Source organism: Benincasa hispida, chromosome 7 (genome assembly GCF_027475165.1).
Source record: "Benincasa hispida cultivar pf3 chromosome 7, pf3_genome.v1.1, whole genome shotgun sequence".
Classification (NCBI taxonomy): domain Eukaryota; kingdom Viridiplantae; phylum Streptophyta; class Magnoliopsida; order Cucurbitales; family Cucurbitaceae; genus Benincasa; species Benincasa hispida.
Window position 1 is genome coordinate 9,452,154 of NC_143484.1, and position 26,132 is coordinate 9,478,285.

General features: G+C 35.6%; 1 protein-coding gene and 1 non-coding gene across 2 annotated transcripts; both read right to left on the reverse strand.

Annotated features, from left to right (window-relative positions):
- Positions 1 to 2,902: 2,902 nt before the first annotated feature.
- LOC120081310 (Threonyl-tRNA synthetase) lies at positions 2,903 to 16,558 on the reverse strand. The gene is made up of 20 exons (XM_039036067.2): positions 16,164 to 16,558; positions 15,838 to 16,075; positions 15,685 to 15,744; positions 13,983 to 14,072; positions 12,600 to 12,674; positions 12,381 to 12,509; positions 11,670 to 11,759; positions 11,333 to 11,421; positions 11,159 to 11,255; positions 10,994 to 11,080; positions 7,725 to 7,809; positions 7,416 to 7,510; positions 7,217 to 7,249; positions 7,038 to 7,124; positions 6,222 to 6,314; positions 4,820 to 4,912; positions 4,502 to 4,723; positions 3,863 to 3,934; positions 3,559 to 3,630; positions 2,903 to 3,334 (listed from the first exon to the last, which is right to left on the reverse strand). Exons 1-20 carry the CDS (start codon positions 16,433 to 16,435, stop codon positions 3,239 to 3,241), a joined length of 2,175 nt encoding a protein of 724 aa, XP_038891995.2. The 5' UTR covers positions 16,436 to 16,558; the 3' UTR covers positions 2,903 to 3,238.
- A 5,791-nt stretch (positions 16,559 to 22,349) lies between these two features.
- LOC120082303 (small nucleolar RNA R71) lies at positions 22,350 to 22,453 on the reverse strand. Its single transcript, XR_005483134.2, has one exon. It is a non-coding gene; the product is annotated as a small nucleolar RNA R71 (small nucleolar RNA).
- Positions 22,454 to 26,132: the final 3,679 nt, after the last annotated feature.

The window sequence follows — 26,132 nt, forward strand, 5'->3', positions numbered from 1 at the left end:
TCCCGATATTAAAATATAGATACATTATTATAAATTCCCTGTTTAGGTCACCATAAATAGGACCTTTATGAGATGATAAAGAGGACCAATGCTCATCAAAACCTATAACTCCAGAGAAAGAGTTCCCTACAAAATTCCCCAAATTCACAGTGAAGGATTCTTGGTCAAATTCTCTCAACTTCCCTTATCTTTCAAGAGGCTTCCACATATCTTGATCCTTTTTATAGTCACAGCAAGGAAGACCTCTTAATAGAGATTCAGCCTTATGAAGTAGGAGTTGCCAACATGATCTCTTTCGAGGTATGCAAGTGATTAACCATTTTAATTTATGTTTAATTCTAAATAAAATCAAGTAGATCAAATGCTTCCATTATATTATGAATTGTCTATTCTCTTCACCTTTATCGTTCTATCATTTTCTTCTTTATGCTGACGGTTTAACTAGTCTTCTCCGTCAAACTGAGTCTCGTAAATTTATAACTGGTCTTAGTGTTGCTCATTTTTTTCCCTCTTTTTTTGCAGATGACAACCTTATATTCTCTAAGGGAGCATTTTCTTAATCTCGAGAGGTTGTTCGAATTCTAGATGTATATGAAAAGACTTATGGTCAAGTTATCAACTACGAAAAATTTGCCATTGCTTTAGGCCCTCGTATCCTCCTTCAAAAAAGACAGATATAATCAATCATCTAAAGGTCAAATTGGTTCGCAATCATGGAAGGTATTTGGATGTTCCTTCATCCTTGTCAAAGAATAAACAAGTATCATTATCTTATATTAAAGACAAAGTGTGTAAAACTTTGTAGGGATAGAAGGATCGTTTGTTCTTGAAAGCTAGCAAATAAGTGTTGATCAAATAATTGGCTCATGTCATTCCAGCCTATACTCTTTCTTGCTTTAAATTGCCTATGGGATCTTGTCATGAGCTTAATTAAATTATGGCCAATTGTTGGAGTGGTTCTGATAATGGCAAAAAGACTCGATGGGTTAGTTTGAAGCGAATGACTTACCCTAAAGGAGAAAGGTGGCTTAGGTTTCCAAGATATTCATCTTTTAAATCAAGCGCTGTTGGCAACACACATGACACATCCTAGAAGGAGAGCATCCTCTTATGGCTCAGACGTCAAAGGCTAAACATTTTCCAAACTCTTCTTTTCTCCATGCGGGTATGGGCTATCATCATTCCTATACATGGTGAAGCATATTATGGAGTCGTGAGTTTGCGCTCAAAGGTGGGTGTAGAGGATTGGGGTGGCCAATCAGTAGATACCTAGAGAATTTGCCTTCATGTTACTCCCTTTACCAATACTACTTTATGTATCTTCAGTAGATGGTTTTATTTATTATGGGCAATAGAACCATACTCTGACAAATGAATTGTTCTATTCGAAGGATTTTAGCGTTCTTAGGAGTATCCCCTTCACTCTTCACCTCATCTCAATTGTTTTTTTTCAACATTATGATTATATTATATTATATTATATATATATATATATATACTCTAACAAGAGTGAGTACAAGTTGGCTCAGGCCTCGACGTTGGAAGCATTTTCCTCTTATAGTCTTCTCATGGAAAAATTTTAGAAATCATTGGGGACCTTTTTTGTCTCACAAAAGACGAAAATATGTGTGGCATGCATACCTTAATTCTCTTATCATCACCGGTGGGAAATGCCCTTGATGTCATCATGCTTCTAAATCGAGTATCCCTACTATTTGGGAATGTAAGAGAAGTAAATAGATCTAGAACCTTTGGTATCCTAATCTTTCCCTTTTCGACATGCACTAATATAATGTTGTCTCTCTCTTTTACAGGGCCTAGCAGATTTTGATCCTGATGGATACCAGAATCTTTTTGCTCATTGCTTCCGCCATTTGACACATATGTAACATTCTGGTTTTTTATGGCCATAGCAATCATAATTTTGATCCTATCTGATGAGCAATGAACTTGGTGGAATCTATCGATCGACAATCCAAATCAGATCACGTCCAGTTGCCTCGCTATCGCCTGGCTTTTGAGGAGGCCTCTCATTGGTCAGCCCTTGCCCATGACATATTTAAGCTAAACTTTAATGCGGATTTTCTCTGGACGGTGAAGTGGGTATTGGAGCCATTGTTCATAAGAAGAATGGCAATGTTTTGTTTAATATGGAAAGTTATTCATTACGACATGGTCTGTAGAGCTCCTTGAGGCCGTTGATATTTCTAGTGTCTTTGAGGCTAGCATTTTTTTTCTTTGGATCAAATCTGGTTTCAAAATTCTTTGAAATTAGAAATTTTCATCACAAATGAAGTTCATGATTTCTTTGATGTCATTCAAGATCTCTATCTCTATAATTCTATCCATGATTTCCTTTGGACCAATCGCATGTGTAATTCTGTTGCAAACAATTTAGCAACCCGTGCCCGAAGATTCCACTTTTTTATAGTGGCCTGAAGACTATCCTCCATGGACAGACTGATGTTATTTTTATTAATTTTATCCTTAAGATGGTCATCAATATCCATGCCTATCTTAGAAGTGAATGTTGTTGAACGAAAGACGGTATTCAGATTTTAGGAATGAAAAATAAATGCACAACTTTTCGATCAAATTTAAGATAGGGAGAACTACAAAGCAGATGTTTAAAAACATATTGTGAATTTGGTAAATAAAAGATATGATTCTCTTAATCACTTTCACTAGGCTGAAATTTGAAAATTAAAACCACGATCCATAAATTAAGGGCTCTGGTCGCCAATAAAATTAAAAATAAACAGATTCAAAACTTAGAATTCTGTAACTACAAGATTTGAATGTCAATAGGCGCTCTGTAGGTTCCTTGTGTACAACTGATAAAACTTGAGAAAACTGTAGCATCCAAAGCTAAGTTTGGATGATATTGCTGAGCTGTGAAATATTTATTCATGGTAAATATGCTTTGTTTTTTAGGATTTGAATTTCGTTCAAATTAATCGGTTTAGAAGCTGTTTACATTCTTTTGTGAAAAAGTAGGGTTCTGCCCTTGAAAGTGCATTAATATTTTAAGAACTTACCAAAAGCCAATAATTCAAACTTACCCAGGGGAAATTTGTGAGGATTGATGAGTTCCCCTTGGAAAATTATCCTCCCTATTGTTTATTAAAAAATTTAAAAATAAAAATAAAAATAAAAATAAAAATAAAAAATCAATTAACTTAAATAAATTAGTTAGTTACCCCCCCTCTCCTTCCTCTGCCATATCGAAATAAAGTCGTTAATGAAAAGCTGCAACTTCTTCCTTGAAGTGGTCGAGCAAGCTCTCAGTACTCATCACTGAATGATCAGCCTTGTCCCTCACCCGTACACTCACCTGCCAAGAACTCAAATAGTTGAGTACAATTTAGAAATATAATAAATAAATAAATTCAGCTGATTTAAGAACATTTTTATAAAATTTCAATTTTAAAAAGGAAATGTGACGAGGATGGCGTAATAGAAGATAAAAATATGTATGAACAATAAATAGGCTTAAATTTTGTTTCCCACAAAAACAAAACATATTTTACTCAGAAATTTAAAGGTTGATGGAAAAACCTGTCCAGTGTTGGCCTCCTCCTCACCAACAACCAGTATGTAGTTATACTGTGCCAACTGTGCTTCTCGTACCTGCAAGAAACCAAAATATTGACTTTTCAAGTAGTATTCCCGAAAATCAATCGAAGTTATTCCATTGTTTGAGTAAACTCATAATCTATTATATATAGCAACTACAAATATAAGATGAATTAATGTAGGCAATCCGTCTGCATGTGGAAGTAGGAAATATTCTTAACGAGGCACGAACTTAAATACAAAATCATGAACAAGAATGGTACGGACAAAAATAGGTTGGACTCACTTTCTTCTGAATCTTTCTGTCTGTCACATCCACATCAACAAAATAACCAGCATGATGAATTAGATCACGCACCTACAAAATATAACAGCATGATGTAACATGGTCTTTAAACATCATGTACTCTATGATAGAAGCAAAGAAGACAGACCGCATAATCAATTCTTACGTATTGCATACAAAATCATGCCAGAGGTTTTCTACGTTACATTAAGTGGAAATGAATTTATTACTAAGGGTGTATCTGGGGTGCTAGGATGGTTACTATAGTCTATATAGGTTATAATAGTCTGTTTGGTGTACAGACTATTTTTAATATGAATTATTATAGTGTGTTTGGGTGCATGATATTTTAGTCTCGGTAGAAAATAGTACACACTATTAAAACGAAGGATTTGCAATAGTAGTATTGTGGTTAATTGTAGGTAACAATAGTTGAAAATAACAACTATTATAATTGAAACCCCAAACATGGAACAAGCTTATAATAGTCCACTCTACCCACTTGAAGTTGGGAGCTCAAACACCTCTAAGTAGTCAAATAACACATTGTTGCCTATAACTTCAACAGTGAGACTTAGAAAAGTGAATTGGGAAACTTGAAGAAATCAATCCAATAGTTCATAATAATTTATGCCCTACCTTCAGTGCATAGGACTGGGATTTCTCTGATACAGGGCAAACAATTGCTTGACGTGGACTAAGCCAAAAAGGCCATTTCCCCTTGTAGTGTTCCAACAAGATAGCAAGCATCCGCTCAACAGAACCTAAAATAGCTCTGTGAATCATAACTGGACGTTCCCTCTTGGCCTCGTCCTCTGCAGAGTAATACAATTCAAAACGTGCTGGAAGTTGGAAGTCCAGCTGCAATTTAAAATTCAAAATGGTATTATATTTCTGTTGTTGCATGAAAGCTCAAGTAACAAACGAGGGAACAAATTAGGAATAAGCACACAATACCTGGAGGGTTGCACACTGGAATTTCCTTTTCAATGCATCAGATACACTAATGTCAATCTTCGGTCCATAAAATGCACCATCTCCTTCATCGATCTGTATCATACGCATTAGTAGGCAGACACCTCAATAGCTCAGTTATAAACATGGAAGACTAAAATATAATGCACATAGGCAGATGTAAGACTTCAAAAAAAAAAAAAAAAAACCATATAAGTCGTAAAGAGTTCATAAAGGTAGGAAGAATATACATATCAAAAATATAAATGCAAAAAATAAATAGAAACTCACGAGCCTATTTATCCTGATCTTTTTATGTTATTTCATGAAATGGATTTGATAAATAAAAAGACTTGAAATATGAAAACCGTAGATGATTTATTATGTAATCTAGAGCATCACGATTGAAAGCAGCCAGAGCAGAAATATACAGAAAGATGTTTTCAATATAACAAGAGTAAGCAAAAAAACTAAGATTGACATAATATGCCAACTTTCCCTCACCAACATTTATTTTTGTTCCTTTAGTACAACCATCATTGAAGAAGGCCAATTGCAAATATAGCAATCAGGCCTCATGTCCGAGTAGATATAGTACGATACAAAAGAATTTACAAATATAGCCAAATTTATATCCAGCTCTCAATGATAGACTTTGCTATAGTTGCAATTCTTTAAAAATTATTAGCCCTAAAAGTACTACATATTGTAATTACCCATTTTAAAAGTTCAATGATGCAATTAGCATGCCACATACGTAGTTGAACTGAATAAATGACCTATTAAATAAAAAATTGAAAGTTTATATTGTTTTAAAAGTTCAATGAGTTATTCGAAACTTTCTAAAGTGCTTGGACTAACAAGCAGAATCCTAAAAGTTCAACAACCATTTAAACTTTAAAAAATAAAATAAAATAAATCTCAAGGTCAATGAAAGATTTTAATTTGTTGATTGTTTAATTTTAATTAGTCATTTATTACTATTAATTATTTCATTAAAAGAAAATTTGACAGATACTTCAAACTAAAAGACACTTATATAAAAATTAAATATATATACATACATATACATATATACACACACACAAACATACATGTATATATCAATACTTTGTCTTCAATTCTACGAACTTCTATCTAAATTGCCGCTGCTTTAATTTTGATCTACTGTTATTCATTAATATCAATTAAATTGAAAATAGAATTGATTATTATTAAATAGCATGAGAAGATAATTCAATAGACGTTCTAATAAAAACTATATTAATCCTTTTTTAATTATTTTTTTTTGTTTTTTTTTAAGAATTAATTTTTATTTGTTCATTATTACTTTTCCAAATTAAAAACTATCTAGTTCTGTTAATCAAAGACGAACATAATGCAGGTTCAACCATATTACAAGTACCTGCCAAGGCTTCCCAAATTCATTCAAAGCTTCTGTAAGTGCAGCTTCAGCTTTCTCCCATGTTTCCAAATCTCCAAGGTATTTCTCTGGCCTCTGCAGCGTAATAAACAAATATTAATAAGACAAAATTGAGATGTGATATTCAAAGCAAACACTTATACAAGTAAAGAATAAAACGGCACATAGATTGAGAGTTGAGCAGAGAGGAGTGACAACGTCTCTCTCTGATTCTGCAAACTCTTCATTATCTCCCTATCAAAACTGCACACAAGTCTTATTTTCAATCTTAACGAAAATATTTTTTGGCATTATGTCCATTCTTAGTAATCTTTGGATCTTGATGGTTCATGATCTGAGTTCTGGGGACGGGAACAGAGTGGGGCGTCCAGAGATAAACAGGAAGTTGGGAACGCCATTTGTTCTTTACTAATTATCACCTTCGTCAACAAAGATTTCATGTTTTCAATAACCAAAAAGTTAACATGGCCATTATAGATGGTATTATTTCAAACAAGAAACAAAAGAAGACAACGTTTCTAAGATATTTTCACTCCAAGTTACGTTACAAGAAAAGTACAATAACTTCTTACAATGACACAAACTTAATCAAAAGGGGAATGATTTAGGAAAAGCAGAAAGTGTCCTAACTAACAAAAAAATGCATCAACACTTCTAAAATTCGAAACAAATGATAGTAAAAATAAAAAAATGCAATTAAAATTCTTTTAATTATTAAACGTGCATTGTCACCAATTCCCCATGGAAATAGAGTCATTTCCTCAGTACTCTTTAAACAAATAACGTTGAACTACTTACCGTTGATAGCTTCAGCTCAAATGTGAACCCAAAAATGTTATAAGCATATTTGATGAATTCTAAGACAGCCCTTACTTCATCTTTTATCTATAAAACAAACACAAAACAACAGAAAAGAGATGTGAATCATAATAATCTCACAAGAAATATTGTCAGCATATCAATTAATTAATGCTAACCTGGGACTCCCTGCAAAAGATGTGAGCGTCATCCTGCAACAAATGTGGACCTTCATAAGTAGATGTATGCATGCAAATACTGACAAAATTCACATACCTAAAGGACCAATGTAGAGAAATGGCACAAAACTAGATAATGAGATACTGACGATATAATATTTTAGCATACTTTCATGTAAACACTGAGATATCGAAATACCTGTTGAAATCTTCTCACACGAGTCAATCCAGTCAATGCCCCACTAGCCTCATTGCGATGCAAAACTCCAAAATCAGCCAATCGAAGAGGAAGTTCTGCAGAGCAAAAACCATTAAAAGGATGAAGTGACCGATTGAGAATATCCAAGAATAAATGAAGAGGATAAAGGATTAAATTCGCGGAACGTAACAAGAATAAGAAGATATGAAGTTGGTGCTAATCCAACCATCCATTACACACTAGCTAGGAGAGTTCCAAAGGAGATAATAATAACAGCTTTACATCTTTGCAAGAATGACATAAACTTACCCCTATATGAACGAACTCTATGCTGGAACATCAAACAGTGACCAGGACAATTCATTGGTTTCAATCCAAATTCCTGCTTCTCTATCTGTCCAATAATTTAAAAATGTGCTCAAACCAAGCATTACATGGCCATAAATGGGACAATAAATTCCCTCTGCCAAAATAGGTGAAGAAATTAATGCAGAAGAATATCACACATGCTCTAAACAATTTGCAGAACCCATGAACTGCATTTAAAAATGAAAAAGCAACCACACAACTAATAGGTCTTGTTTCTTCAACCAAAGCTAAAATCAGAAGGATAAAAGGGATAGAGTACAACAGATGGATAAGATAGGTATCACCAAAGTTTCTGATAGGAATGATATTAGAGAGAGGGATACGAAGGGTATATTAGTAATTAGATGAGACTTTGTTAGGCAGTTGATTATAAATAGTGAGTAGGAAGGAGGAACATAGGCAATATTTTGGAGTATGAATTAGGGCTTGAGAGTATTTCAAGATTGAGAGGGTCCAAGCACCTCAAACACTTGGCTTATCTTGTAATTCAATTATTGTTTATTTTTCAATATATTCTGGTTTTACCAGTTTCCCAAATGTTGCAAGATACATCTAGATCTCAAAAATAACTATGCAACTCATAGTTTTTTTTTTTTTGGATAAGACACATTTAATTGAATAAATGAAATAATAGGGGGACCCCTTAGCAGCTAAAAGTGATTACAAAACAGATTTCCAATTGGAAACTAAATAAGAAAGATTCAAGTGTTTAAAAGGGTACTTAAATTTGCACCAATACAAGGCAGTAGATAGAACCAAATTGATAAAAGGATCAAAACCAAAAAAAAAAAAAAAAAAGAGAGAGAGACGATTCATAGTTAGTTTTTCTGGTGAAACTTTATTTCCCGTATAGTTTGGCTTTTGGTTACTTGTTCATTTTATGATGTCACAATTATTCTTGCTAGTGAAACTTTTTCTAACCTTTCTTCTTTCTGTTTGCTTGCTTTTTCCTCTCTTCTATGGAGTTTTGTATCTGTTGAGCATTCGTCTCTTTTCATTTCATCAATGAAAGGAGACAGCTTTGTCTCTTGTTCAAAAAAACCATGCAATTCATTTTTCAATATGAATGCCGTGTTTACAAAGGCCTAAGACCCATTATACGAGAGTACCAATCCACCCTCTCTTATCTTATTTTTAGCTTTCTGAAGCAATACAGTTCAACCCACACCCACTGATCCTCCACCAGAAAGAACTTACCCCATCAAGTAGGAGTGACTTCTAAGACTATTAACCCCCAACCCCACCCCCGATTCCAAATGACGTCCCTCATCAGTTTTTCTACTGATTTAATAACTTCAAAGGGAGCTCTAGAAAGAAAAGGTAACAAATAGGCAAGTTGGTGAGTACATACAGAGCCAAAGTCATCCTACCCCATATTGAGAGAAGGAGCTTCTCCAATGCCCAATTGTACTCTCTAAACTTATTCACTATCAGGTCATCCTACCCCATCTTGAGAGAAAGAAGCTTCTCGATAATCCAATTTACTCTTAACTTATTCACCCATCAGGTTCAAAAAATAGTGAGAGCACCTGATACCATTGAGCGTAAAACCAAGGTAAGAAAAAAGAAAACCTTCCTGGCCATCAGATCAAGATGGATCAGAAGATTAAAAAAGACAGATTTGTTTGTTCTTAAAACAAACTAACTACCCCTCAGCTAATAAGAACAAAAGAACTTCAAGATTGTCCAAGATTAGCAAGATCTAGGAAGATCACAAAAGAATCTGAAGATCTACAAAGAATCTTTAAAAATAACTAGCAAATCAAAAAAAGACTAAAAGATCCACAAGACTTTACATCAATTATACCCCACCAAGAAAGAACTCAACCACAAGCGGATGATGAATGGATGTACATATTATTTTCAATGGCCATCAGATCAAGAAGGATCGGAAGATTCTTTGGCTGAACTTCACTTAGACCTTCCTTTGGCCAATGTGGTTTTTGAGCGTAATTCTCAGATCTTCACAGACAAGGAGCAACCAATCTTTTTTTATATCCACCATCTATTTAGCACTTAATTGGTGTAACCTGAGTCGTCCTCCTTGTAATTATAGTTCAGCTGATATTTTGACCAGTTGGAAATCTTTTTTTTTAAACGAAAACAAGACTTTTCATTGAAATAATGAATGAGTCTAATACTCGAAATACATGGGATGAAACAAAAATAAAAATAAAAAACTACAAACTTGTCAATACAAGACTAGACCCAAATTACAACATAGAGTCTAAAGCTCTTAAAAATCCTTTTCGCAATCCACTAGGATGACTTCAATATTTTGTCATGTTATTTTATCAATGAAATGAATCTATTTCCTATCAAGATATAACAAGAAGTTACTAGAAGATGGGTGGCATATCATTTTCTGAACATTGTGGACAGAACCAAACCTCCCGAAAGTCTAGAGTCTCATAACCTTTTTTCTCTGTGACCTCTTCTCTCTACATTATTAAACTAAGAAGCATAGATACAAACACTACACATAATGGAGACATGTCAATTTCTTATAGTTGTGGCGAGTTTGTGCATAGGGTATGCTTTTGGTATTGGAGTGAGTCTACGAGAAGTGGGAACCAGCTCGGTCTCTAAGGTTTAGGGGATTGTATCTTTTTCTCTAAGGCTAAGGCAAAGGGAGCATAGTTGTTCTCTCGGATTCATAAATCTCTCTGTATATTGAAGAACTCTCCACAGAACAGTGAGGCTGAACATATTTTCATCCTTCTTGGTGTCATTTTGGTCTCTGTTTGTTATCTACTTGTATTCTGTAGGAACTATTGTGTTAGGTACCTAACAGTAACTTGAAAGGAAAGATTTGAATCTCCTTGCAAAATGAGGATGGCGCTTCATGAATGAGGAAAATAGGTTGTGTAGAATTGTGCTCAACAGTCATTGCAGTTTTACTAATGAGATAGGCAGGCAATTTTCTTTATATGAGAAAGACCTTAGGATGGGACCGATGAGTGAATCCCTTTGGACCATTTTAGCTAGAAAAATGAAACCATCCACAAAATTAACTCCCCTCGAGACTTTGATAGAGTTTTTTTTTTTTTTCTTTTCTAGAGGGTATACACTCTCTAGGTTCTTACGTAATTATTTTTCTTTTGATATTCAAGTCAATGAAGAGTCTCATATCTTCCCAGGATAGATGGTTCTTTTTTCAAAATAAGTATGCATAACTCCAATTACTAGATATTATGTCAGGGCCGAACCTCAAATACAAACATGTTCTCCTTGTAATTTGCAGCATGACCAGAAGTTTCCCATAGTTGCATATTGTACATATTTGGTGACAGAACCTACCCAAAAAAAAACTAAAAGTGTTACGCACTAAGATAAATTGCAATTTCACAAGGACCAAAACATTGGATTTTGACCTCTTCATAACCACGATCCCTATATTGAGCTCGCATGAAGTCCATCAGTTTATTGTAGATCCGAGCCCCATGAGGGAGGAAGAACCAGCTTCCTGGGCTAAAATTGATATTGAAAGTGAATTTCAAGAACAGTTATATGACATGGGGCTGAACATTGCGTCTTCAAGTACTTACCTGAGTGGATGACAAAAGAAAAGCTCCTGTTTTGTACCCAATAATCTGTGATCATACTTCTTTGCCTCTTCAAGCAAATGAATGTATTCCTACACAAATAGAGACTTCAAAAGAAGGTAACACCACTAAACGCAAGGAACAAGAACAACAGACATTTGAAACTTAACTTTGCCAATTAAAAACTTAACCTTCCCAATTAATACTTAACCTTCCCACTTGTAATCAAATCATCATTCTAATTTTCATTCATAACCCAATTGCTCAACACATCCTCATTGAATCAGCGAAATACATAAGAGCTAATAACACAAAAAAATAAAATAAAATAAGATAACACCTTTAAACGCTTTTGATCAGGATATGATATCCCATACACTCTTTGTAAGCTTTCACGATCTTTATTTCCCCTCCAGTAGGCCGATGATGCCTAGAATTTCAAACTGTTAAGTCTGATAGTATCATAACATAAATACATACATAAGAGAAATTCAACATTTCATTACCAAAAACAGGGAATAAATATATGTAGGCAATTCACAAGCACTCAAAAATAGCTCTACAAAACGACCAGAATCCAAGTTCATAGTACTAAAAGAAAAAATGGAGTTCTTACGTAATTTGCATTAGAGGGGGGCAGAGTGGTGTACAACCTTCCAAAAGCTACAAAAATATGTACTCATCTCTTTAGAAGTTATATTGTTTCTTTCTATCCAAATCAACCCAGATAACTCAAAGTAGAGCTTTTTCAAAACAGTAAATAGGGGTGGTCGTTCAGTCACCTATGGTACTAGGACCAATAGGTCAAAATTGGGTGTGTGCTGCGTGGTGTTAGGATTTCCTTTAAGCCACCAACCAAGGAAAATCTTGCCCTGTTAAATTCTTCACGTATACATGAAGCTATGCTGAACATGTTTTAGAATCATTTTCTATATAAACATGTCGTATAATCATGAACACCATAATCTCTTCATGTGCACATAATGTGTGTTTATAAGAACATAGGTAATTTTTTCCTTCAACTGTATCTAAAATGAGGTTTAAACATTACCTTAAGACACGCAAATGCTTTAACAAATGATGTATTTGGTATGTGGGGACCACGACATAAGTCAACCAAGGGACCACATCTGTAAACAGTGATAGTCTTGTCTTCTGGTAAGTCATTGATGATTTCAATCTAATAAACATCATTCAAAAATAGGAACATTAGAACTCGAGTCCTCAATCATCATATCAAATGGAAATTATTGCAGCAAAATTCAAGTGCCTTGAATTTGTTGTCCGAAAACATTTCAAGCGCCTGTTGCCTTGTAACTTCAATGCGCTCAAAAGGTTGTTTCTCCTGAAAATTTAAAAGAAACAGATTGAATTAACCCCTCCCAGTACATCCAAAACGAAACAGATTGAATTATTCCTCCAATGTTAAGTATCCTCTGAAATAATGACATTTCACGTATGAAACTAGATTTATTGAATACTTTATCGGGAAAAAGATTCAGCACCTTATTTTCTATTAAAAATGCCGCTAATACAATTTACATATAGATAATATACGCAAAGTACTGCCAAAGATGAGAGAAATAAATATGCTCTATGAGTTTCTAATTAATCAGATATTTCATGTCAAATTATTAATTCACTTCTAGTATTAGAAGGCTAGTTTCCTTTCCCTAAATCTTTACATTTCATCTAGAATTAGAAGGTTAGTCTCCCATAATGGACACTCTCACCAAAATTTGTCTTCTCTACATACAAAAAATGTCGTTTACAAAGAGATTCTACTTTAATCAAGGACCAGTTTATTAAATACTCATTTAATTTCTTTTTACAAATTCAAGGTATATAGTTCTTACAAAAAATATATCTTTCTTTCTTTCTTTTGTCTCCATAAATCACTATCTTCCAAGAAACACCAAAGAATTACCCATGAGATAATAAATTGTCTTATTATGTCACTTTTTGTTATCAATTGATTTTACAAAATTTTAACTCTATCCATCCATCCATTTTTATTATTTTTTTCTTTCTATACGTTTAAATTTCATGTCAAACATTTAAAATTTAAACTCGACTAAGGTATATGCATTCAAAAATCTTATTTCCCTAATAAAAATTATGTATCAAATATTTTTTACCACGTCCATTTCGTTTCATATTCATTAGAAATTAACTTAAAAGAAGAAATATATAGTTTTAGACATTAATTCTTTAATTACTTCATTTCATGGCAAACGTCTACTCATTAAATTCAATTAAAATTTAAATTTTAGCATAAAAATTATGTCATCAACATTTTAAGCCATGTGCATCGCATGTATCTTCCAACTAGTAATATGAAGTAAAGTTATAATAATAATAATAATAAAATACATTGTACATCACACGCGGTTATAAACTAGTATGTGCAAACGTTAGCATCGCAGGATTAAAAAATTGGTCCCAAAACCTAAACTGTTAGGCCTTTCACAAATGAGAAAGACAATAAGGTTACAAGCAACACCATTCCACTTCCTATCATGTTACTATTAACATCTTTCGTCCATGTGGACATACGCAAGAAAAAGACATGTAGAAGAACCAGATTTTTAATTATATTATATAAAATAACTCGTCCAAAATTCTTGACAAGAGAATAGAGAAAGAACAATACCGATACAGCTTTCAGGGCACCCGACTCAATTTGCTTGAAGTGGTCATCATTCAAGCCTAAATCATCATAAAATGCATCATAATAGAATCCCTGTCATCAAAATCCAACTAATCAATAAGGTAACTTTACTACAAGCACAAAAGCCAAGGTAGTCAAATACAAGTTAGAACTTTATAGCCCTTACAAAAGTCAACATAGACAGTGCAAGAAATCGTTTATCCTAACTGCCACAATCATCCCTTCGAATTACAGCAATGTAACTTACTTCCTGTGAGGAGAGAATGGACAATACAGTACAGATTTCTTCTAATTCTAAAGCTCCCAGGCGACCAAGATACTTGGATCTTGCCTATGGGGAACCTAGAGGAAGGTAATTTCTCAAGACTAGAAGTAGAACAGATTTGAGGCAAATTTCAAAAATGAACTAGAACCAACTCATTCAATGGTGGGGATGCCCTCTTAGAATCTGCCCTTAAACTTATACCTCAATTTCTCATGTCCTTCATGGAATTCCAGGAATGCTAGCAGGTTCCATTGACAAGATTTGTAGAGAACTTTTACGGAAGGGGGCAGATTGCAAGAGACGGCATGCTTTTATTTTTCCTTTCAGTACTCTTCCGACAGAAGATGGAAATCTTGATATTGGCAATGTTTGATTGAGGAATTTGGCTTAATTTCTAAGTGGCTCTGTTGTTATGTTATCCTTTATCCTTTAGAAACTAAAAGCTTGTGGTATAGAGTTACTACGAGTAAATATAGGGTGGCATATTTTGGTTGGTTCATTAAATGTGGTCAGCTGCATAACGCTAGACTTCCCTAGACTAAGTCATATGTAAGCAGCTTGTTGTGGATGATTAATCCTTAAAGAGGGGGATGGTATGGTACAAGACATGATTCTGGTAAGATAAATGGCTCAGTTCAAATTTCAATGGTCACACTCCATCACTACTAGCCAGGAACACAACAGAAGAGGGTTCATCTAAATCAAAAAGAAGAAGATTGATTGTATGGTCCTCGAGGGTTCTACAACTTTTTCTTCCAAAGATGTGGATCTTTTGTCCATGAAGGTCAAGGTCGTTCACCCTTGTTTCAGCCCGTTATATTCAAAATTTTATAAAATTCTCAAAGCACATCTTTGGTCCATGAAGATCAAGGCCATTCACCCTTGTTTCATCCCGTGATATTCAAAATCTTATAAAATTCTCAAAGAAGCAAAACTATTTCGCTGGTCCTTGGCAAACAAATAGGTTAACTTTCTTGATATAATTGAAAAGAAAATTTCTTTATTGTCTTTGATAAACAAAATTTTAAAAGCTCATGTTTTGCTCTGTTCGAGAATTGTAGCCGATTCAAGAAATCCAATTGGGTGTTCATAGTCCGGAGTAAAAGGACTAGATATTCTTGTATCCTCCACTTCTAGACGGTGGTCTCTGTCTAAAATACTTTTGACGTTACTAATTTTGATGTTTAAAGCAATTTGTATAGCTCCTTCTCGTGATCCCTTTTTTTCCATGGGAGGATATCCTTCCTCCCTTTCTGATCTTTTTATGGGTTCAATAGCATCCACTGACCTCTTGGTCAAGTGGATATGCATTAACGACTTGAGCTATATGCTAAGGTTTGGCTTCTGTCCCCCATTTCTATTGCTAAATTCTTTGGCTGATGAAATGTATATTGCCACAAAAGAAAAAAATATATTTACCTCTCCTCTAGTGGTACAGGGTCCAATGCAGAGTTTGCAACCATACTCCATCTCAAGCGACTAAACCCAGGAAAAAGAAAACAAATAAAGTGGTGTTACGGTTATAGTTAATGAGCTCAGATTGAATGCACGAGAATAGATTGGACAATCAACCTGTCCAAGTATATGAGCGCTTGAATGCCAGAAAGTATCGCGCCCTTCGTCACTGTCGAAGGTGAACAGTTTAAGCTCACAATCGTTCTCTAGCGGTCTGCTCATGTCCCATAGAACTCCATCAACTTGAGCAATCAAAGCGTTTGCAGCTAAACTTTTGGAGATTTCTTTTGCTACGTCCAACGGTGCCGTTTTCCATTTCTGACCCTCCTTCACCGTCCCATCCGGCAAAGTGATCCTAAAGAGTAAAGAATCAAACATATAAGGTTCGGATTTGATAAATCCAAGCATAATTAAGACATTTCCACATATTGTTCCATACTAACTTAATTGGATGAGAGGGAAGAGAAGAACGATCGGCGAGCAGCTGTGCTTGTATTGACTGAAAAAGTTGAATGCGTTTGGGAATGGTGGTACTGAGGTAGGCCTCGTCTTTGGGGTGTTTCGCCGCCATGGAAGCAGCTTGAGTGTTGTGGAGTTGGTTGTGCAGGCGGCGGAGGAAAGTTGAAGAGAGGAAGTGATTGGTGGAGGAAACTGTTTTACGGCGGCAATGAAAGGAAATGAGAAGCTTCGCCTTCCAGATTTTAGCGCACAGCATATGCAGCTCGTGTTACGGCGGCTGTGGTATTATTTTTGCACACACCATCTGCAGTTTAAACCTAATGAATATTTTGGACGATAATGCCCTTGCAATTTTTAAGGCGTTTGGCTACTGATTTCCGATTTGGAATTTACATGTTTCGGACTTCAAAAAAAAGAAAAAATATTGCAATTTGGGAAACTAATTACTAATTAGATAAATATTGTAGTTTTAAGAATCTCGCATTTTGAAGATATGAACTCTAAAAATAATAATATTTAGATAAAAAGTTGGCATTTGTTTAAAAATAATAATAATAAAATATGAATATTGGAGATGTGTTAATTTTTTCAAATTAAAGTTTAGATTTGATACGATCGACCATTGTGACAATCTATATTCAGTTTTACCATTTTCATATCCCACTTTCCTAATCTTTCGCATATGTATATGGTATAAAGTTCATTTTTCCCTTTTTTGGATTATTCTTTGATTCATAATAACAAAACTCTCTAATTTTGTTTGTATACCTGGACAATCTATGAATGATGCAGTTTCTAATTTTTTGAGTGAAGTTTCGGAATTTTTTATGGGTTCATTCGAGTCTTTTTAAGATAATTGGATCTAAGAAGCAAGGGAAGTGAGATAACTATTCTTTTTACTTATTTTTAAACAAAGGTTAGCTCTCAGCCTAGGGAGTTTTTTTTAGGAGGTCATTTCTTCAAAATGTGAGCTTTTAAAAAACTACAATATTTCTCTAAGAAATCCGAAGCTCGTAGGTTTGGAAGAGAGATTTTTTAATGAATATAATGGATTTGATAAAAACCGTCCTTCCTTTTCCTTTCCTTTATGTTGAGAATCCCACAATAGAAAATCAATGGACCTCACACCCCTTATAAGACTGATGAGTTACTTCTATTGTTGCCAATTGGCTTTAAGATGGAACCACATACTATCAAATATTTTCTTCTCCTACATCTCATTACCAGTTGCCACTGACCATTAGCAACCACTATCAGTCGGCCTCCCACTATCGATTATTAGTTTTTTTCCCTCCTTCTTTGTCTCCCTTCCCTTGAATTTATCATTTCTTTCTCATTCTCCATTTAAAGAAGGGCAAAATACATTTTTGGTTCCTGAGCTTTGAAGTAAATGTCAATTTAAATCTAAGGTTCTTTGTGCACCACCTTCTCTCTTTTCTCCAGATCTGTTATTCACCATGAGTCGTGAATTGTCATTTAGTACTGATTTTCGTTGTGCTCCTTTTACCTCCTTCTCGGATCTAAAGGAGAAGCACAACAATGGGTTCAATATGATGGAGTTGTAATGTAACGACCCGACCCCCTAGGACTCAAGTTAGGCCGTTACTAAATACGTGCATGCATGGAACTTAAAACGACACCATTTTTATGGTGAAATAAATGCTAAATAAATAAGGTAAATTCAAAAGTTCTTCATTAAATTCAAATATTAAAAACAAACAATAGGATACCCATAAATCATAAATGATAATAAATAAGTCTGAAAACAATTCTTAATAGTAAGTTTCAAACATCAAAACTGAAAGTTGAAAAAACATGAAAAGAAATCTAAATATCATGAGCAGAAACATAAAACTGGTCCCAGTGGCTCGATCACGGATTCCGCTTGTCAATCGTCAATGCATCTCTACCTTTACCTGAAACAACAACATAAGAAAGGATGAGTATAAAATACTCAGTAAGTAACCCCACTACTGAGGTCAGGCTAGGCATCTATGTCCTCTAAATGCCTACCTCTAGTGAATCCCGAAGGAAACACATATCTGGTGAATCCCGAAGGAAACACAATCTCTAGTGAATCCCGAAGGAAACACAATATCTGGTGAATTCCGAAGGAAACACAATATCTAGTGGGCATCTAACTAATCAGTAAAGACACTATCACAGTCTCAACATCACAATTATCACAATATGGTTCTATAACATACATATACACCTCAACATCATGACTCTACAACGTGCATATATGCCTCAATATCCTCATATCAAATACAACCTCAGTGAATCAAGTATTACCTCTTACTAGCATGCAAGTATCTACGTGCACAAATAAAATTTTCAGATTCTCATACAAGAACATATATCGGTCATACTATACTATCCATCTATCATGCTATCGTTCTGTCATAATTTTCATCTATCATGCTGGCATATATCTAGTGTATGGTCCATGGATAGTTCTAGTAGTAAGATTACTTACCTCAAATTTGGTCACAAATTAATCCAAGTAATTAACCTTCTTACAACTCTTGGAAGACTTTGAATCCACCCCATAACATAAATTGCAAATATTAATTTAGCACCCCTGGTCCAAAAATAATAAATCTAAAGTTTTAAACTCATCTTTGGTGTAACGACCCGACTCCCTAGGACTCGAGCTAGGCCGTTACTATACACATGCATGCATAGAATTTAAAATGATACATTTTCTTAGCGAAATAAATGCTAAATAAATAAAGTCAAATAAATCATTTTCATTAAAACTAAATAAAAGTCAAATAACAGGGTACCTATAAATCATAATTAGAAATTTAATGAGTCTAGAAAACTGTAAAAGTTTGGAAACGAATACTAATCAGTAAGTTTCAAACATGAAGACTGAAAGTGGAAAAACATGAAAGAAATCTAAACATCATGAGTGGAAGCATAAAACTGATCCCAGTGGCTCGATCACGGATTCCGCTTGTCATTCATCGACGCGTCCCTACTCTTACCTGAAACATAAACATGAGAAAGGGTGAGTATAAAATACTCAGTAAGTAACCCCACCACCGGGGTCAGGCTAAGCATTTATGTCCAATAAATGCAACATAAACTGAAACTCTATACTAGTAGGACCTAAAGAGTTCCCTTACATGGCTCACTCTTTTTTTCTTTTTCTTCTTTTCTCCTAGAGTGCACCTCTTACGTACACCCCATGTCCTCTCTATGATTGTAGGGACATGTACCTCTTTTGTAAACATGGTTATGTATATACCTCTTTCGTATACACATAACCCACTGACTGTGTACCTCTTACGTACACATGGATATGTATACACCTCTTTCGTATACATACAACCCACTTAATGTGTACCTCTTTCGTACACATGGTTATGTATACATCTTTTTCGTATACACATAACCCACTGAGTGTGTAGCTCTTTCATATACATGGTTATGTATACACCTGTTTCGTATACACATAACCCAATTAGTGTGTACCTCTTTCGTACACCCCAAATCCTCTCTATGAATGTAGAAATGCATACCTCTTTCGTACTCATGGTTATGTATACACCTCTTTCGTATATACATAACCCACTTATTGTGTACCTCTTTCGTACACATGGTTATGTATACACCTCTTTCGTATACACATAACCCACTGAGTGTGTACCTCTTCGTACACATGGTTATGTATACACCTCTTTTGTATACACATAACCCACTGAGTGTGCACCTCTTACGTACACCCCAGTACTCTCTAGGTATGTATCACTTTCATACCACCAACCCTAGTATATCTCTTTCATGTACTAGTGCCCTCGGGCATGCATCACTTTCATGCGGTCACATAGTCTAGAAAGGAAAGGAGATTGCATCTAACTTCATATTACATATAACATTCACTTAATCCTGAGTCCTCTAAAATCTTCTCATCAACCTTATGTTAATTAACCTTAACATACATATTTAATCTAGTTTTAAATGGATCAACTGTAGCACATCACTCTCATGCACTAAATCATGTAAACAATCACATGTTCGGAATTTTATAATACATCTGATGCGTTATTTTATGCGATGGAATAATGGTAAAGAATGCGATGGAGGAAAATACGTTGAGCATGCAAGTTTTCTCAGCAAGATCCAAGTATAAATTCTACTGAGTTGCCTGGTAAGCCCAAAGTCGAACTCAGGGACTAAGGAAAACACTATGTGATGGTGATTTTTTAGATCACTTTGCGGTAACAAATAAATCAAGGGGTTGGTTGGTTTGTTGTTTGTCGTATAAAATGTATGCGGCAGAGTTGAGAAAGGAGTTAATAGTACGAAAGATGCGATGAATATGCGGGGGAACGGGTTGAGAAGGGGCTTAGCGTCTTCTTAGGATTGTGTTCATATTATGTGATCATGCTACACACATACAACAACAAATCATCTCTCAATGCAAATGCTACGACTTCTAGTTTAAGAACGCATGCGATATATGCGATGATGTCTATAGAACTTACATCTAAGCCTCTATTATTGTCTATGCGATGACGAATGACACATACATATACAAGGCAACCGCATACTACTATAACCTATCTCTAGGGTGCATGTGATGCATGTTGGCAACAAAGCTTATCTCTAAGTCTCTATCTCTTGCTTATGCAGGTCTAATCTTGCTCTTTCGAGTCTAGATTCTAACCTAGCTCTCTCAAGTCTTAGGTTCTTTCTTTAGACTCTCTCTTGAGTAGCTCTAAAGGGTGTTGGGCACAACATAAGACAAGATGATCGCATGCAATGAAGATCCTAGGTCATGTTAGCTAAGTACTTCTCAACCCATTCGATTGTTTTAGCTACTCATGCGTATTTTTAAGAGAGTGAACATATGTAGAAAAGCAAGTTTCATTATATATATATATATAATTGAAGTATAGAATAACAATGTAGAATAAGAATAAAGAGCCTAGTAGCAATTTCTTGCTTCCTAAGGCTTTTACACTATTCTTCTCTACTCTGCTCAAAAGATATTCTTACTCTCGCAAGAGTCGGCCCTCTCTATTTTTCCATGCTTCCTGGCACTCTCTCAAGCTGACCAGGACGATCTTCCGGCTTCTTTTCCCTTCTCTCGCTTCCGCCTTCTAAGTATAAGAAAACTAAGACAAGGTTAACTGTCGGCTATAAGGTGAACTCTAAAAACTAGGCGAACTCTTTCAATGAAGGTGGCCTTCTGTATTTATAGAGCTTCAGGGTGAAAAGCTTCTTCTCTCTTATGATTGCACTGATGGGATGACATTAATTCTCTATCTGATGCGTCGAATAATTGTCACTGAAAAGTTGAGTGTACTTACTATAGTATGTCGTTAACGACTTGTCAACTTAATTCGGAATCGACTGTCATCAGCTTTCTGTCCCATCGTGATTTATTAAGCTTTCACCCAGATGCGCCCACCTTGATATGCCGGCTCTATGCGGCCACCTTCTTGAACAGATTTTTGCGAGCGCATGCGATCACAATGTTGTGAACTTAATGCTTTTGGACGCAATATTGTATATTTTTACCATCGCAATCCTGCATTGTTTTATAACTTTGTGTTGTAATAACGTGCATTTCTGCCCGTTATCAACATCATATAACATACATATTTTCATAATAAATGACATAAATATGTACATCAACAAATGCTCCAACTTTCGCCTAGTTTTAAGACATTTCAATAGTAGAGTCTCTTAACTCATAATTTAGGATCATGCTTAATCATCCTTTTAATATGTCTCATAAAATTCTAAATCATGCTCATATATTAACATGCTTCAGACAGATTATCACATCCTCATAGGAGTATGTGTCTCCTGTATTGTATGATTTCTCACCAGGGATCATATATCCAATGCTAAATGGGACAAGATTCGAGATGAAATCTGTGATGCTACAAATGCTCCAAACAGCTAGACAATTTGGGGTTGGTCGTGGAGAAGATCCTCATGCCCACATGAAACATTTCCTGGAAACGTGCAACTCATTTGTGATTCCTGGAATCACCTCAGAAGCGATCAGGCTATCTTTTTTTCCATATTCTTTGCGTGATGACGCAAAGCAATGGGTAAGTTCTCTGGAGCCTGGTGAGATCACAACCTGGGAGAAGTTGGTGGAGAAATTCATGCAAAAATACTTCCTACCCACCACCAATGCAAGGAGGCGTAGAGAGATCATGAACTTCGAGCAAGAAGAAGCTGAAACCTTGAGCGTCGCATGGGAGCGTTTTAAGGGATTGGTCAAAAATTGCCCGAACCATGGATTACCACTAACCATCCAGATGGAGACTTTTTATGGTGGATTGAACAGAGCATCTCAGATGGCAGCAGACATAGCTACAACTGGTGGTATCATGGATAAATCCTATGCTGAAGCTAAGGAAATATTAGACCGCATTGCTAAGCACAACATGGAATGGGTGGACGATACTTATGACGTAAGAACCGACAGAAAGAGCCGATCTCAGAATGTGAATTCTATCGTTTCCAATGCAATAGGCACACTCTCTACACAAGTGGCTACTATGACAAACCTTTTGCAGAACATGTCACTAGGGAACACATCAAATCAGTAGAAGGTAAATAAGGTAGAAACATTCGTGCAGCCCATGGTTAGCTGTTTGGGCTGTGGAAATCCTTATTCCTACACTGGGGCCCACAAAATCCGCAATTAGTATGCTTCATTAAAAATAACCCATTTTCAAATACATATAATCCCGGATGGAGGAACCATCCAAATTTTTCTTGGACAAGAAATCAACAAGAGCACCACCCAGGGGCAAACCAGCAGCAAAGATAAGGACCGCTGCCTGCATTTTAGCTAACGCATCAGTCGTACCAACAATCCTTTAATAGAGAAGATCAGGCGTCAAGCTCAGCATCTCCACTTGAAAACCTATTAAAGGAGTATATCGCCCAGAATGACGCGTTGTTAAAAAGCCAGGCGTCGTCTATCAGAAACCTGGAGATATAGGCGGGGTAGATAGTGAGTGAGTTGAAGAATAGGCAGCCTTGAGTCTTGCCTAGCAACACTAAAAACTCGGGGAATAACAATGGAAAGGAGCAATGTCACGCAATGACATTGCGAAGTGGCAAAGCTCTTGAAGAAAGAACCATGAATCCAAGAAACAACAATCTTTCAAAAGAACTCAACACACGCCCAATGGCATTAGAAGATCAAGAAGAAAGAACGCCTGAATCCACAAACCATTCAGAGCCAAGCACGTCTAATGTAGGAAAACTTGCGATGCCACTGAACGTACCATTCCCTAGATGCTTGATGAAGAAGAATGATGAACAACAATTTAAGCATTTTCTTGAACTCCTAAGGAAACTACATATCAATATTCCACTTGTAGAAGCCCTGGAGCAAATGCCAAAATATGTCAAATTTTTTAAGGATATTTTGACAAAGAAAAGGAGAGTCAGCGAGACGGAGGTAATTGTGCTAACGCAGGAGTGCAATGCGTTAGTCAGCAACAGACTACCCAAGAAATAGAAGGACCTGGGAAGCTTCACAGTCCCGTGCTCGATTGGAGGGTTGGATGTGGGACATGCGTTGTGTGATTTGGGAGCAAGTATTAACCTCATGCCACTCTCAATCTTTAAGAAATTGGGAATTAGTGAAGCACAACCCACCTCTGTTACTCTTCAACTCGCTGACAGAACGATCATTCCTAGCGGATTTTATCATCTTGGACTATGAAGCAGACAGGGATGTACCAATTATTCTTGGACGCTCCTTTCTAGTCACTGGGAAAGTATTAATAGACGTGCATAAGGGAGAATTAACTATGCGCGTAGACAATCAGGAAGTGAAGTTTAATGTGTTAAAAGCATTAAAGTTCCCAGATAGTGAAGAGTGTTAACTAAAAAGAATAGAGTTGCCTGAAGAAGAAGCGATCCAAGTTTGTGAGGTCCTCGCGTTGGAGGAAAACATGAAAGAACCCGAGCCGCCAAGTCTGAGTAAGCGACGGGCGAAACCAACGCATCCATCACTAAAGGAACCACCTGAACTCAAGCTAAAACTGTTACCTAGTCACCTTAAATATGCTTTCCTTGGAACAAATAAAACTTTACCTGTAATTATTTCCGCGAATCTTACCGAGCCTAACGAACATTCTCTTTTGCAGATGCTGCAAAAGCATATACGTGCAATAGGTTGGACGCTAGCGGACATCTGTGGCATCAGCCCATCTTATTGCATGCATAAAATTAGGCTGGAAGAAGGGAAGACGGGATCGATTGAGCCTCAACGAAGGCTGAACCCCATAATGAAGGAAATGACCAAAAAAATGGTTGGATGCAAGACTAATCTATCCTATATCCGATAGCAGTTGGGTAAGCCCAGTCCAATGCTTTTCCAAGAAAGAGGGAACAACAGTGATAGTCAATAGCAATAATGAACTCATCCCTTCAAGGACTGTCACGGGTTGGCGCATCTACATGGACTATAGAAAGCTCAACGGGACAACAAAGAAGGACCACTTCCCCCTTCCCTTCATTGACCAAATGCTTGATAGACTGGCTGGAAAAGAATTTTATTGTTTCCTTGATGGATACTCTGGTTATAACAAGATTTTAATTGACCCAGAAGATCAGGAAAAGACAACATTCACGTGTCCTTTTGGAACGTTCGCATTCAGGCGCATGCCCTTTGGGCTATGCAACACACCTGGAACATTCCAAAGGTGTATGATGGAAATTTTCTCTGACTTATTGGAAAAGACCGTTGAAGTCTTCATGGACGATTTTTTAGTCTTTGGAGACTCATTCCAATCCTGCTTAGATAACTTGGAGGTCGTCCTGGCTCGATGCGAGGAAACAAATCTTGTACTGACTTGGGAAAAATGTCACTTTATGGTGACTGAAGGAATTGTATTAGGCCACAAGGTATCTAAAGCTGGGTTGGAAGTTGATGAGGCCAAGATAGATGTCATAGCTAAACTTCCACCACCATCAAATGTAATTTCTAAATAGTCCATTCAATCTTAGAACAATCAAAATTATCCTTGTAAACAGTCTTAAAATCCTCAAAATAAATCTTAAATTTATCGCCCGGCACAAAGGTGGTTTCAATAGTAAGATTACTTATCTTGATATAAGGTCGAACCAAAAAGCAATTGAATCTTTGTGAAATTCTTAAATACTTAATCAAGCCTAAACATAAACTAAGCTTTAAAATTAATAATTAAGGCCAAATTCCAAACACCCAAATATTAGGAAAATTAAAACTCAATAATTCGCGATAACTAACTTAAAAATAATAAAATAAAATAAAATACTTTACTTTATTTTACTATATCTTATTTCGTATTATTTTATCCTTTCCCCTCCCAAATTCTATTTTTAATCCCTCTTTCTCTTACCATTCCTAATTCCAAAAGGAATTTAACTAATCTCCTTCAAAAGGACATTAATTCCTAACATCAATTTCCAACATAATTTTCCAACTTTAAATAATTAAATTCCAGCAATTACACTTAAAAGTTCTTTACTAACAAAATTTGGGGTGTTACATATCATCTAAATTAATTTAACACTAATTCCACCACCATGAATCCCTATTCATGAAATCAATATTTAAATTATATTTAAATATTTAATTAATTCTTCGGTTCCGTTTAATTCCAAAATGTGTAATTATATCACATATAATTACTAATTCCCTTAATTCGAATTTGAATGTTTCAAATCAACTTATCACACTATTCTAAGGCTTATTCCGTTTGTGAGCTAGTAGGGGGACCTAATGGACCTACAAATCATGGGTTCCAACGATTCGAGATTAATTGGCTAAACTCTTTACACCGAATTAACCCTCATTCGTTAACTACCGGGTCACTCAACTAAAGCCTAGTAGTTGCACTCCCCTCACTGTAGATATATTGTGTCCACTTGATATAACCATGATTAGTAAATTAACCCTTCATAGGTTGTTCGTA

Bases quoted from the DNA above. Each gene is read 5' to 3' on its own strand.
- LOC120081310 (XM_039036067.2), bottom strand. From the start codon at position 16,435: ATGCTGTGCGCTAAAATCTGGAAGGCGAAGCTTCTCATTTCCTTTCAT. The intron at 12,510-12,599 runs GCACTTGAATTT...GATGTTTATTAG, and splicing joins TTTCGGACAACAAATTCAAG to ATTGAAATCATCAATGACTT. The intron at 4,724-4,819 runs GTATTGTGTGCT...TTTAAATTGCAG, and splicing joins TCCAGTGTGCAACCCTCCAG to CTGGACTTCCAACTTCCAGC.